Source organism: Meles meles, chromosome 7, assembly GCF_922984935.1.
Source record: "Meles meles chromosome 7, mMelMel3.1 paternal haplotype, whole genome shotgun sequence".
NCBI lineage: Eukaryota > Metazoa > Chordata > Mammalia > Carnivora > Mustelidae > Meles > Meles meles.
This window is the reverse complement of record NC_060072.1, coordinates 129,446,740-129,461,447: the sequence shown is the minus strand read 5'-3', so window position 1 is coordinate 129,461,447 and position 14,708 is coordinate 129,446,740. Positions and strand designations below refer to the sequence as shown.

The 14,708-nt window shown below is 38.8% G+C and overlaps 1 protein-coding gene across 3 annotated transcripts in view; it reads right to left on the bottom strand.

Moving 5' to 3' along the window:
• Positions 1 to 14,708, bottom strand: part of MALRD1 (MAM and LDL receptor class A domain containing 1) — an 800,866-nt gene that overhangs the window by 242,656 nt on the left and 543,502 nt on the right. For all 3 annotated transcript variants that reach the window (XM_046012349.1, XM_046012350.1, XM_046012351.1), the window contains exon 31: positions 339 to 467. In XM_046012349.1, the coding sequence (XP_045868305.1) occupies positions 339 to 467 (129 nt within the window). The remainder of the gene's footprint in view (positions 1 to 338; positions 468 to 14,708) is intronic.

Here is a 14,708-nt window from a genome sequence, read left to right as displayed (position 1 = left end):
AAGGAAATGAAAACCAATGAAGAAATGTAGACCAATTGGTCAGTTGTGGTGATTAAAATTCTGACACCTGACCCTCCCCCTGCAGTTCTGTGCAATGACATGTTGAGAAATTTTTAGGACAAGATTTGCTGTGGTGTTTAGTATGGGGATAAAATGGCTGGGCGGGCTGCGATTTGGATGTGTGGATAGAGAAGCTGGGAAAAATGTTTTGACTATTTTAAATCTCCTCTAGTGCACGGAAAGAGTATTTCCTCTCCATCATCAATGCAATATGTTACTTTCCTAATGTAGTAAAATCTGTGCTGAACAGGCTGCATGAGAGCAGACAGATCACTTACCACAGTGAGCCTCATCAGACCCATCAGGGCAGTCTGGCTTATAGTCACAGACAAGGTGGGACGCAACACACTTCTTGTTGTGGCACAAAAAATCAGTTGCTTCCGGGCAACTCTCAGAAGTCTCTCCCACTGGGAAAAAAATCATAAAAACAAAGTCATTTTTATAATGTTTCTTTAAAATTCTATTATTCCTTTTAGTGGTTTTACAGATACACTTAACTAAGTTACTGGTTTTAATAGCTGTCCAAGGCAGGCTTCTAGATACCTCCCCGCTCTCAATCTCACAGCCAGTTTTCCAGCAACTTATATAGACTGTGCTTTCAAAATCATTCATTGCCTAAATCCAACACCTTAATCCATGCACTAAAAATGTTTTGTTTTGGGTGCCAGCTTAGTTTGCTAGTCTCATTTTCTGCAGCTCTCCTGGTAAGCACCTGCAGCTAAACCACAGTACACCCTACTCCTTAAGAGCTCATGAAGAGGTCACATGTTCATTTCTCCATGTGTGCACATCTGCTACCTCCTTCCCCTACACTGGCCATTTCCTCTTGGGCTCCTGGCGGTCTGCTCAACTTCAAGACTCAGGAAATAGCTCCCCTCTCCCCTTGTTTTGCCTTTTCTTTGTCAGCCAAGCCCCAAGTGGGTACGCTATGTTTCATGCCACCTAAGAACCCTTCTATTCCTATGTTAAATGTTTACCACCCCATAGAGGAGCTGCATTACAGCTCTGTCTGCACCTCCAGTTTCCAAGCCCCTTAGAAGCAGGAGTTTGGGTTGCATTTTCTTAAGTCAAACACAGCTCCTAATCCATAGTTTGTGCTTGGTAAATTCTGGTTATAGTAACTGAAGGCATAATGGTTTTATCTAAAGGGAGCTTAGGAGTTAGCATAGAATTTTCAAAGCAATTCATACTTTTTAATTGAAGTATAATGAACATACAGTGTTATATTAGTTTCAGGTGTATAATACAAAGATTCACCAATTCTATACATTACTCAGTAGTCATTAAGTGTATTTTTTTTAATTTTTTTCCATTTTATTTATTTTTTCAGCGTAACAGTATTCATTCTTTTTGCACAACACCCAGTGCTCCATGCAAAACGTGCCCTCCCCATTACCCACCACCTGTTCCCCCAACCTCCCACCCCTGACCCTTCAAAACCCTCAGGTTGCCCCAACCTCCCACCCCTGACCCTTGAAAACCCTCAGGTTGTTTTTCAGAGTCCATAGTCTCTTATGGTTCGCCTCCCCTCCCCAATGTCCATAGCCCGCTCCCCCTCTCCCAATCCCACCTCCCTCCAGCAACCCCCAGTTTGTTTTGTGAGATTAAGAGTCATTTATGGTTTGTCTCCCTCCCAATCCCATCTTGTTTCATTTATTCTTCTCCTATCCCCCTAACCCCCCATGTTGCTTCTCCATGTCCTCATATCAGGGAGATCATATGATAGTTGTCTTTCTCCAATTGACTTATTTCACTAAGCATGATACGCTCTAGTTCCATCCACGTCATCGCAAATGGCAAGATTTCATTTCTTTTGATGGCTGCATAGTATTCCATTGTGTATATATACCACCTCTTCTTTATCCATTCATCTGTTGATGGACATCTAGGTTCTTTCCATAGTTTGGCTATTGTAGACATTGCTGCTATAAACAATCGGGTACACGTGCCCCTTCGGATCACTATGTTTGTATCTTTAGGGTAAATACCCAGTAGTGCAATTGCTGGGTCATAGGGTAGTTCTATTTTCAACATTCTGAGGAACCTCCATGCTGTTTTCCAGAGTGGTTGCACCAGTTTGCATTCCCACCAACAGTGGAGGAGGGTTCCCCTTTCTCCACATCCTCTCCAGCATCTGTCATTTCCTGACTTGTTAATTTTAGCCATTCTGACTGGTGTGAGGTGATATCTCATTGTGGTTTTGATTTGTATTTCCCTGATGCCGAGTGACGTGGAGCACTTTTTCATGTGTCTGTTGGCCATCTGGATGTCTTCTTTGCAGAAATGTCTGTTCATGTCCTCTGCCCATTTCTTGATTGGATTGTTTGTTCTTTGGGTGTTGAGTTTGCTAAGTTCCTTATAGATTTTGGATACTAGCCCTTTATCTGATATGTCGTTTGCAAATATCTTCTCCCATTCTGTCAGCTGTCTTTTGGTTTTGTTAACTGTTTCCTTTGCTGTGCAAAAGCTTTTGATCTTGATGAAATCCCAATAGTTCATTTTTGCCCTTGCTTCCCTTGCCTTTGCCATTGTTCCTAGGAAGATGTTGCTACGGCTGAGGTCGAAGAGGTTGCTGCCTGCATTCTCCTCAAGGATTTTGATGGATTCCTTTCTCACATTGAGGTCCTTCATCCATTTGGAGTCTATTTTCGTGTGTGGTGTAAGGAAGTGGTCCAATTTCATTTTTCTGCATGTGGCTGTCCAATTTTCCCAGCACCATTTGTTGAAGAGGCTGTCTTTTTTCCATTGGACATTCTTTCCTGCTTTGTCGAAGATGAGTTGACCATAGAGTTGAGGGCCTATTTCTGGGCTCTCTATTCTGTTCCACTGATCTATGTGTCTGTTTTTGTGCCAGTACCATGCTGTCTTGATGATGACAGCTTTGTAATAGAGCTTGAAGTCCGGAATGGTGATGCCACCAACTTTGGCTTTCTTTTTCAATATTCCTTTGGCTATTCGAGGTCTTTTCTGGTTCGATAAAATTTGAGGATTATTTGTTCCATTTCTTTGAAGAAAATGGATGGTATTTTGATAGGGATTGCATTAAATGTGTAGATTGCTTTAGGTAGCATAGACATTTTCACAATATTTATTCTTCCAATCCAGGAGCATGGAACATTTTTCCATTTTTTTGTGTCTTCCTCAATTTCTTTCATGAGTACTTTATAATTTTCTGTGTATAGATTCTTAGTCTCTTTGGTTAGGTTTATTCCTAGGTATCTTATAGTTTTGGGTACAATTGTGAATGGGATTGACTCCTTAATTTCTCTTTCTTCAGTCTTGTTGTTGGTGTACAGAAATGCAACTGATTTCTGTGCATTGATTTTATATCCTGACACATTACTGAATTCCTGTACAAGTTCTAGCAGTTTTGGAGTGGAGTCTTTTGGGTTTTCCACATATAGTATCATATCATCTGCGAAGAGTGATAGTTTGACTTCTTTACCAATTTGGATGCCTTTAATTTCTTTTTGTTGTCTGATTGCTGAGGCTAGGACTTCTAGTACTATGTTGAATAGCAGTGGTGATAATGGACATCCCTGCCGTGTTCCTGACCTTAACGGAAAAGCTTTCAGTTTTTCTCCATTGAGAATGATATTTGTGGTGGGTTTTTCATAGATGGCTTTGATAATATTGAGGTATGTGCCCTCTATCCCTACACCTTGAAGAGTTTTGATCAGGAAGGGATGCTGTACTTTGTCAAATGCTTTTTCAGCATCTATTGAGAGTATCATATGGTTCTTGTTCTTTCTTTTATTAATGTGTTCTATCACATTGATTGATTTGCGGATGTTGAACCAACCCTGCAGCCCTGGAATAAATCCCACTTGATCGTGGTGAATAATCCTTTTAATGTACTGTTGAATCCTATTGGCTAGTATTTTGGCGAGAATTTTTGCATCTGTGTTCATCAAGGATATTGGTCTGTAGTTCTCTTTTTTGGTGGGATCCTTGTCTGGTTTTGGGATCAAGGTGATGCTGGCCTCATAAAATGAGTTTGGAAGTTTTCCTTCCATTTCTATTTTTTGGAACAGTTTCAGGAGAATAGGAATTAGTTCTTCTTTAAATGTTTGGTAGAATTCCCCTGGGAAGCCGTCTGGCCCTGGGCTTTTGTTTGTTTGGAGATTTTTGATGACTGTTTCAATCTCCTTACTGGTTATGGGCCTGTTCAGGTTTTCTATTTCTTCCTGGTTCAGTTGTGGTAGTTTATATGTCTCTAGGAATGCATCCATTTCTTCCAGATTGTCAAATTTGTTGGCGTAGAGTTGCTCATAGTATGTTCTTATAATTGTCTGTATTTCTTTGGTGTTAGTTGTGATCTCTCCTCTTTCATTCATGATTTTATTGATTTGGGTCCTTTCTCTTTTCTTTTGGATGAGTCTGGCCAGGGGTTTATCAATCTTATTGATTCTTTCAAAGAACCAGCTCCTAGTTTCATTGATTTTTTCTCTTGTTTTTTTGGTTTCTATTTCATTGATTTCTGCTCTGATCTTTATGATTTCTCTTCTCCTGCTGGGTTTAGGGTTTCTTTCTTGTTCTTTCTCCAGCTCCTTTACACGTAGGGTTAGGTTGTGTACTTGAGACATTTCTTGTTTCTTGAGAAAGGCTTGTACCGCTATATATTTTCCTCTCAGGACTGCCTTTGCTGTGTCCCACAGACTTTGAACCATTGTGTTTTCATTATCATTTGTTTCCATGAATTTTTTCAATTCTTCTTTAATTTCCTGGTTGACCCATTCATTCTTTAGAAGGATGCTGTTTAGTCTCCATGTATTTGGGTTCTTTCCAGCTTTCCTCTTGTGATTGAGTTCTAGCTTCAGAGCATTGTGGTCTGAAAATATGCAGGGAATAATCCTAATCTTTTGATACCGGTTGAGACCTGATTTGTGACCCAGGATGTGATCTATTCTGGAGAAGGTTCCATGTGCACTAGAGAAGAATGTGTATTCTGTTGCTTTGGGATGAAATGTTCTGAATATATCTGTGATGTCCATCTGGTCCAGTGTGTCATTTAAGGCCTTTATTTCCTTGTTGATCTTTGGCTTGGATGATCTGTCCATTTCAGTGAGGGGAGTGTTCAAGTCCCCTACTATTATTGTATTATTATTGATGTGTTTCTTTGATTTTGTTATTAATTGGTTGATATAGTTGGCTGCTCCCACGTTAGGGGCATAGATATTTAAAATGGTTAGATCTTCTTGTTGGACAGACCCTTTGAGTAGGATATAGTGTCCTTCCTCATCTCTTATTATAGTCTTTGGCTTAAAATCTAATTGATCTGATAGAAGGATTGCCACCCCAGCTTTCTTCTGATGCCCATTAGCATGGTAAATTGTTTTCCACCCCCTCACTTTAAATCTGGAGGTGTCTTCACGTCTAAAATGAGTTTCTTGTAGGCAACATACTGATGGGTTTTGTTTTTTTATCTATTCTGATACCCTGTGTCTTTTGATTGGGGCATTTAGCCCATTAACATTCAGGGTAACTATTGAGAGATATGAATTTAGTGCCATTATTAGCCTGTAAGGTGACTGTTACTGTATATTGTCTCTGTACCTTTCTGATCTACTACTTTTAGGCTCTCTCTTTGCTTAGAGGACCCCTTTCAATATTTCCTGGAGAGCTGGTTTGGTGTTTGCACATTCTTTCAGTTTTTATTTGTCCTGGAAGGTTTTTATCTCTCCTTCTATTTTCAATGATAGCCTAGCTGGATAGAGTATTCTTGGCTGCATGTTTTTCTCATTTAGTGCTCTGAATATATCATGCCAGCTCTTTCTGGCCTGCCAGGTCTCTGTGGATAAGTCTGCCGCCAATCTAATATTTTTACCATTGTATGTTACAGACTTCTTTTCTCGGGCTGCTTTCAGGATTTTCTCTTTGTCACTAAGACTTGTCAATTTTACTATTAGGTGACGGGGTGTGGACCTATTCTTGTTGACTTTGAGGGGGGTTCTCTGCATCTCCTGGATTTTGATGCTTGTTCCCTTTGTCATATTAGGGAAATTCTCTCCAATGATTCTCTCCAATAGACCTTCTGCTCCCCTCTCTGTTTCTTCTTCTTCTGGAATCCCAATTATTCTAATGTTGTTTCGTCTTATGGTGTCATTTATCTCTCGAATTCTCCCCTCATGGTCCAGTAGCTGTTTGTCCCTCTTTTGCTCGGCTTCCTTATTCTCTGTCATTTGGTCTTCTATATCACTAATTCTTTCTTCTGCCTCATTGACCCTACCAGTGAGAGCCTCCATTTTTGATTGCACCTCATTAATAGCTTTTTTGATTTCAACTTGGTTAGATTTTAGTTCTTTAATTTCTCCAGAAAGGGCTTTAATATCTCCAGAGAGGGTTTCTCTAATATCTTCCATGCCTTTTTCGAGCCCGGCTAGAATGTTCAGAATTGTCATTCTGAACTCTTGATCTGACATATTACCAATGTCTGTGTTGATTAGGTCCCTAGCCTTCGGTACTGTCTCTTGTTCTTTTGTTTGTGGTGATTTTTTCCACCTTGTCATTTTGTCCAGATAAGAGGATATGAAGGAGCAAATAAACTACTAAAAGGGTGGCAAAGACCCCAGAAAAATGCGCTGTAACCAAATCAGAAGAGACCCCTAATTGTGGGGGGGAGAAAGGGGATAAAAACTGGTTCTGAAAAAAAAAGAAAAAAATTTAAAAAATAAAACAAATAAAAAAATATAAAAAAGAAAGAAAAAATATATATATTTAGATGAACTAGTCAAAAAACGTTAAAAAAGAAAAGGGTAAAAGTTTTAAAAAATTTAGCAGAAGAAGAAAAAAGAAAAAAGAAAAAAAAATTGAAAATAGAAAAAAAAATTGAAGTAGCCGCAAGACTAAAGAATCATGGGGAGAAAGCCATGAGTTCCGTGCTTTGCTTTCTCCTCCTCTGGAATTGCTCTGCTGTCTTAGGAATTGAACCTGCTTTCTCCTTGATAGATGAACTTCGTCCTGGCTGGATATTTTGTTGATCTTCTGGGGGAGGGGCCTGTTGTAGTGACTCTCAAGTGTCTTTGCCCGAGGCGGGATTGCACCGCCCTTACCGGCGGCCGGACTAAGTAATCGGCTCGGGTTCGCTTTTGGGAGCTTCTGTTCCCTGAACGATTTCCGTAGAGTTCCGGAGGACGGGAATGAAAATGGCGGCCTCCCAGTCTCCGGCCCGGAGGAGCCGAGAGCCTGGGGCCCCACTCCTCAGTGCGCCCCCAGAGGACAGCACCCAATCACTCCCATATCCCCAGCCTCTAGCTGCGCTCCGAGCTCACCCAGCCCGCGACCAGTTCAAGGTAACCCCAAGCTGAGAGTTCAGTCCTCGGTTCTGTCTCTGCAGCCGGCTTCTCCGTTCTAATACCTGTGAGCTCTCCGACACTCTGACACCCCCGATCCTTCTGTGACCCTGCGGGACCTGCGGCCACGCTGACCCCGCGTGGGTTTCACCCTGGGTTAGCCTCTGGAGCAATGTGCCTCAGTGGAACAGACTTTTAAAAGTCCTGATTTTGTGCTCCGTTGCTCCGCCGCTTGCCGGGAGCCGGCCCCTCCCCCCGCGGTCTATCTTCCCGTCGTTTTAGATTCACTTCTCCGCCAGTCCTACCTTTCAGAAAGTGGTTGATTTTCTGTTTCTAGAGTTGCTGTTCTTCTTCTCTTCGCTCTCCCATTGGATTTGTAGGTGTTTGCAATGTTTAGATAAGCTATCAAGCTGATCTCCTGCTACCTGATGTAGTCTCAGGCTGCTACTTCTCCGCCATCTTGTCTCCTCCCATTAAGTGTATTCTTAATCCCACTTACCTCTTTTCACCCATTCCCCACCACCCCTTCCTCTCTTGTAGTCATTAGTTTGTGCTCTATTTAAAAGTTTGTTTTTTCTTTTTCTTGCTTGTTTGGTTTCTTAAATTCCACATATGAGTGAAATCATATTTGTCTTTCTCTCACTTATTTCACTTAGCATTATACCCTCCAGGTCCATCCGTGTTGTTGCAAATGGTTGAATAATATTCCACTGTGGGTACACACACACGCACACCCCATATCTTTATATATAGAGTATGGTGTGTGTGTAGATTTACATGTAATATATATAAATCTACACACACACCATAATCACTCATCTACAAATGGATATTTGAATTGCTTCAATATCTTGACTATTGTAAATAAGGCTGCAATAAACAGAAGAGTCAATATATCTTTTTGAATTAGTGTTTTCATTTGCTTTAGATAAATATCCAGTAATGGAATTACTGTATCATAAGTTATTTCTACTTCTAATTTTTTAAGGAATCTCTACATTGTTTTCTACCAGGGCTACACCAATCTTCATTCCCACCAATAGTGCATGAGGGTTCTTTTTCTCCACATTCTTGCCAACACTTGCTATTTCTGTTGTGTATGTGTGTGTGTGTGTGTGTGTGTATGTTTTATTTTTTTTTATATTTTATTTTTTTGCAATTCTGACAGGTATAAAGTGATATCTCATTGTTTCGATTTGCATTTCCCTGATGGTTAGTAATGCTGAACACCTCTTCATGTGTCCTTATGCCATACATATGTCTTCTTTAGAAAAATGTCTGTGTCCTCTGTCCATTTTTTTTAATGTGATTATTATTTTTTTTTGGTACTGAGTCATATAAGTTCTTCATATATTTCAGATATTAATCCTTTATCAGATATATCATTTGAAAATATCTTCTCCCATTGAGTAGATTGCTTTTTTTGTCTTGTTGATGGTTTCCTTTGCTGTGCAAAAGCTTTTTATTTTGGTCTAGTCCCAAGAGTTTAATTTTGTTTTGTTTCTCTTGAACGAGGAGACATGTTGAATGGAAAAATGTTTCCATTTTTCCAAAGAAATTTCCAAAGAAATTATTGCCCATATTTTCTTCTAGCAGTTTTATAGTTTCAGGTCTCATATTTAGGTCTTTAATCCATTTTGAGTTTATTTTAGTGTGTGGTGTAAGAAAGTGGTCCAGTTTCTTTCTTTTCCATGTAGTTGTCCAGTTTTTTCAAACTGGACTATTTTTCCCCCATTGTATATTCTTGCCTCCTCTCTAGCAGATGACAATATAAGTGTGGTCTTATATCTAGATTTGCTATTATGTTTTATTGATCAATATGTTTTTGTGCCATTATCATACTGGTGTGATTATTACAGATTTGTAGTACATCTTGAAATCTGGGATTGTGATGCCTCCAGATTTGTTCATCTTTGTCAAGACTGCTTCAGCAACTCAGGGTATTTTGGGGTTCCATATGAATTTTAGGAATATCTGTTCTAGTCCTATGGAAACTGTCATTGGTATTTTGATAAGGATTGCATTAAATCCATAGATTGCTTTGAGTGGTATGGCCATTCTAACAATTTTCACAGGTGGTCACCTGGGTGACTCATTCAGTTAAGCCTCTGCCTTCGGCTCAGGTCATGATCTCAGGGTCCTGGGATCAAGCCCTGAAGCATCAGGCTCTCTGCTCAGCCGGGAGCCTGCTGCCCCCCCTCTCTCTGACTACTTGTGATCTCTCTCTGTCAAATAAGTAAAATCTTAGAGAAGCAACATGGGGGGCTTGGGGGGTAGGAAAAGAATAAATGAAACAAGATGGGATTGGGAGGGAGACAAACCGTAAGAGACTCTTAATGTCACAAAACAAACTGAGGGTGGCCAGGGGAAGGGGGGTATGGAGAGGGTGGTGGGGTTATGGACATTGGGGAGGTATGTGCTTGTGCTATGGTGAGTGCTGTGAAATGTGTAAACCTGGTGATTCAAAGACCTGTACCACTGGGGCTAATAATACATTATATGTTTATAAAAAATTTTTAAAAATTAAAAAAAAAACAATTTTCACAGGTAAATTCTACCAGACATTTAAAGAATTAATACCAATTCTTCTCAAACTATTCCAAAAAAATAAAAGAGGAAGGAAAGTTTCCAAATTCATTCTATAAGGCCAGATTTACTGATATTGAAACCAGACAAAGAGATATATAGGCCCATATCTCTGATGAGCATAGATGAAAAAATCTTCAGAATCCAGCAACATGTGAAAAAATTGACTCACCACAATCAAGTGGCATTTATTCCTGGGATACAAGGATGGTTCACTATTCATAAATTAATCAACATGACATCAGATTAGTAAGAAAAAGGACAAAAACCCATATGATCACCTCAAGAAATGCAGAAAAAACATCCAACAAAGTACAACACCCATTATGACAAAAACTACCAACAAAGTAGTTTCAGAGGGAACATATACCTCAACATAATAAAGGCCCTATATGAAAAATCCACAGCTAATATCATCTTCAAGGGAGAAAATACATATTTTCATCTAAGATCAGGACAAGGACTGTCCACTCTCACTTTTATCCAGGGTAGTACTGAAAGTCCCAATCACAGCAATCAGATAAGAAAAGGAAATAAAAGGCATCCAGATTGGTAAGGAAGTAAATCTTTTACTATTTGGAGATGACATGACACTATATATAGAAAACACTAAAGACTCCACCAAAAAACAGAACTAATAAATGAATTCAGTAAAGTCACAAGATTAATTAAAAAATTAATATACAGAAATTTCTGCATTCCTATACACTAATAATAAAGTGGTAGGAAAAGAAATTAAGAAAACAATCCCATTTACAGCTGCACCCAAAATGACAAAATGGGAAGAAACTTAACCAACGAATTGAAAGACCTGTACTCTGAAAACTATAAAACGTTAATGGAAGAAATTGAAGATAATATAAAAAAATTGGAAAGATATTCCATTTCCATAGATTGGAATAACCAACATTGCTAAAAGTCCATATTACCCAAAGCAATCTTAGCAATTTGCATATTTGAGTATCATTTTAAATCACAGGAAGTCCAATGACAATACTTTATACCTTTACAGAGATGTGCATTAACGGTCCCAAACTATTTTTAATCTAGTTCAACAAATTAAATAAAGCTCACAATTCCTTTGTTTCAGATTATAATAGGTACATAGCTGATGTGCCTGAGATAAGGGTAATTTACTCAAAGTTATTTAGTATTTGCATGAAGAAAAAGAGTAAATCTCATGATAAAAATGCAAGTTTTAACTTCTATAATTTCCAGAAATAATTTACCAGTAAAATATAGTATAAAAATGAAGAATGAAAAGAAGGCATCTAAGAAAATGGCAAGTAGTTTAACTATGGGCATCAGCAAGAAGAAATAAAGGTCATGTTCATTGAGTGGTTTATAGAAGAAGCTTTGCCATATAATTTTTAATTAACACTAGTGAGAATTTATAGTTAATTCAGAGCAGTATGTGGGCATTATTTAGTATGCAACTCTATGCATTGGGGATTATTTTATTTCTCCATGCCATAGGCTGTGGAGCCCTATATAATTACTCCACAGAGGAAATGTGTTTTGACTTTAAATAATTCACTCTTTAGTTTTTAAAAATGACTAGAATAGACTACATGTCTAAAAGAGGCTCATTTCCTTAACAATATAGAGTAGCAATGACATGAAAAGAAATCAAGTCAGTTCTTTGCATTGCAGTAAAGCAAGCAAAGACTAAAATATCACCCCAAGAAAACAGAAAAGAGCCTACAATTCTAAGAGAAGTAGATCTTCTTTAAGACAAGAATGTAGACAGACAGTTGTTACCCAAAACATCATGGTAAGTAGAAAAGGCAGATTATGTTACTGGCACTGTCTTACACGTATTCAGCCACTTTCGGGTTTATTCAATCAAAATGTTAAAAGCAGTACCTCCTACCTGGTTGACAAATATGTGGGATGAACGAAAATCTCAACGTATTCCACAATTAATGCTATAAGAATGGAAAGAACAGTGGTGCTCATAATAGAGAGTTGAGATAATATGGCTGGCAGAATAGAGCATAAAAAAAAAAAAAGAACTAGAGTTAATATTTATTTTAGGAAAAAAAAAGTTGGGGTACCTGGGTGGCTCAGTCAGTTAAGCATCTGACTCTTGATTTCTGCTCAGGTCATGATTTCAGGGTTGTGCAATCGAGCTCCATGTCAGTCTCTGTGCTGAGCATGGAGCCTCCTGAATATTCTCTCTCTCCCACTCTCTTTGTCCCTACCCACACCCCCCCAAAAAAAGAAAAAGAAAAAAAAAGTGGCAGAATCCTAAAGACCTAAAACTAAAGCATGATAAATCAAAACTCCTACAATGAAGAAAAGGTCTATAGAAGAATGTAGCTGAGATATTTAATGCAATAAAAGGATGGTACATATGTTAAGACTAATCTGCTATGGATTGGAACAGACTGTCACCAGCCTGAAAGTGACTCCAGTTTAAAACTGGCTTTATTCTGCTTTGAAACAGAACTGACAATCAAGAAGCTCTTGCCCCTTGAAATTTCTATTTGGATTAGAAGTTTTATATACAGGGTTCATTATACAGAACTAGATACAATCGTTCTGTAGATTGTATTTGCGGGCAAACATGAGTTTTATCATCTTCTCAAGTTATGATATTCAATATACCCTCCAGGACAGACAGTAAATTTCACTGGGGCATACGTCTTTCAGCACCTTCATTTATCCTACAAGATATACTAATCACATACAAGACATACTGGGCATATTCCCTGCCTTTGACGACAATGCTATTTAGGTGGTAATGCCGTGTCTTCTCAGGTGACTCTGTTCTGATCACTTCTCAGATTTACCTTGTTTTTGATGACTTTTCCTAGGTGGAGAATACTGGTCAAGTCTTTCCTAGCATGCCTTTCTACTGGAATTTGGGTTTATTTGTTTTTCTCTCATGATTAGATAGAATTAATGGTTTGGGGGAAGAAAGACTACAAAAGTGTTATTTTCATGAGGTAGTGAGAAGAGTATAAACTCTTATCAGGACTTGGTAGTGTTCCTGTTGACCTTGTTCACCTGGCTGGTGTAGTGCCTGCCATGATTCTCCACTGTAAGTTCTCTTTTCTAGCCCTTTGCATGCTGAATTCTTCGGAAGGGAATCACTGGGTGTAGGCCACATCTACAGTGATCTACCGTCCCCCTCCTTCACGGCAGGGAACCTACATAAATAACCTGGAATTCTTATTCATGGAAAATGTTTCTTCTCTCTCATTTACTTATTTATTCAGCAAATATTCAGATGATCTGAATATTCAGTAAATATTAGTATGGACTCAAGAATATTTTATAATTTGAGTCACAATACAATGCAACTTTATTTTATTGTCCAACTTGTTCCAACTTTGGCCAAGAGGAGATCTTTCACTTGGCTCCTGGGTCTCTTTGATACACCCACCCATGTAGGCTTCTCTTTTTGCACACTACCTTATCTTGTAGCACTGTAAGTTGCTTCAGGCTCATCTTGCACGTTTTCTGGCCCAGTCCTAGGATCAGCCATCAGCCATTTCTCCAAGAAGTGGTAGGTCCTTTTTTTAACCTTTTTAAAGATTTTATTTATTTATTTGAGAGTGGTGAAGCAAGAGAGAACAGAGCTGGAGGGAGGAGCAGAGGAAGAAGCAGACTCCCCACTGAACAACTAAGCCTGATGCAGGGCTCCTGATGACCTGAGTGGAAGGCAGACACTTAACCAACTGAGCCACTCAAGCTCCTCGCCCTGGTTCCTTTTATTGGAAAATGTTATTTGAAACCAAGCTCTGAGTACTAGGTTGCTGCTTGCCACTGAGATGTCATTGTTTCTAAGCTATAATGACTTGAAAAGTCATGCCGTTTTTTCAGTTATAAAAAATCATCAGTATTATCTCCTCAACTAATGTCTTTCCCTAAGTCTCTTTTCTACCTCTGGAGCTCCTACAGAAAAATGTTGAATTTACTCCTCTTATCCTCTGTGTCTCTTAATCACTGTCCCGTTTTTTTTTCCCCTCTTTACTGTGCTGCATTCTGGTGAGTAAGTTTATATATATATGTATATACATATAAAATACATACACATGTGTATTATATGTATATATATATTTTTTTTAAGATTTATTTATTTAGAACACATGCAAGTGGGGGGAGCAAAGGGAGAGAATCTTCAAGCAGATCCACACTGAGGGCAGGGCTGGGGCTGATCTCATGAGATCATGCCCTGAGGCAAACCCAAAAGTCACTGGCTTAACAGACTGAGCCATCCAGGTGCCCCAAACTCATATTAATTTGATGATTTACTCTTCAGTTGTTTCTCTAATCTCTTTGTTTCACTTTTCCATTAATAATCATGTTCAGTTATAATTTTATTACTACTTTAACTCTTTTTATTTAGCATCCTGCCTATTCTTTTTGTCATGCTTTCTTTTTTTCTGTATCATAATCCCATTAGCAGATGGCCCCAACAGCATAAATTTACACTAGCTTCTGCACTGTCCTTGAAGTTTAAGTGGTTCTAAAAACTACTTTAAAATGGTTCTAAAAGTCATTTTAATATTAATTTGCTGTTTGGAGTTCTCACTCCTACATCACATTCCATCCTATATGTGGTGTGGCACAATTTCATGGTTTTGGTTTCATGACGGTAGCTCCTGTTTTGTTTGTTTTTCCCAGGTCCCTAGATAGACAACAAATATCTTTGAGTTTTTTCTGGAAAGGCCCAGGCCTTACGCAAAAGTTTCATTGTCTACCTCTCCCTCTCCCATTCTGCTACAGGATTAAAAACCCCAGTCTCTAGGTACTACATTC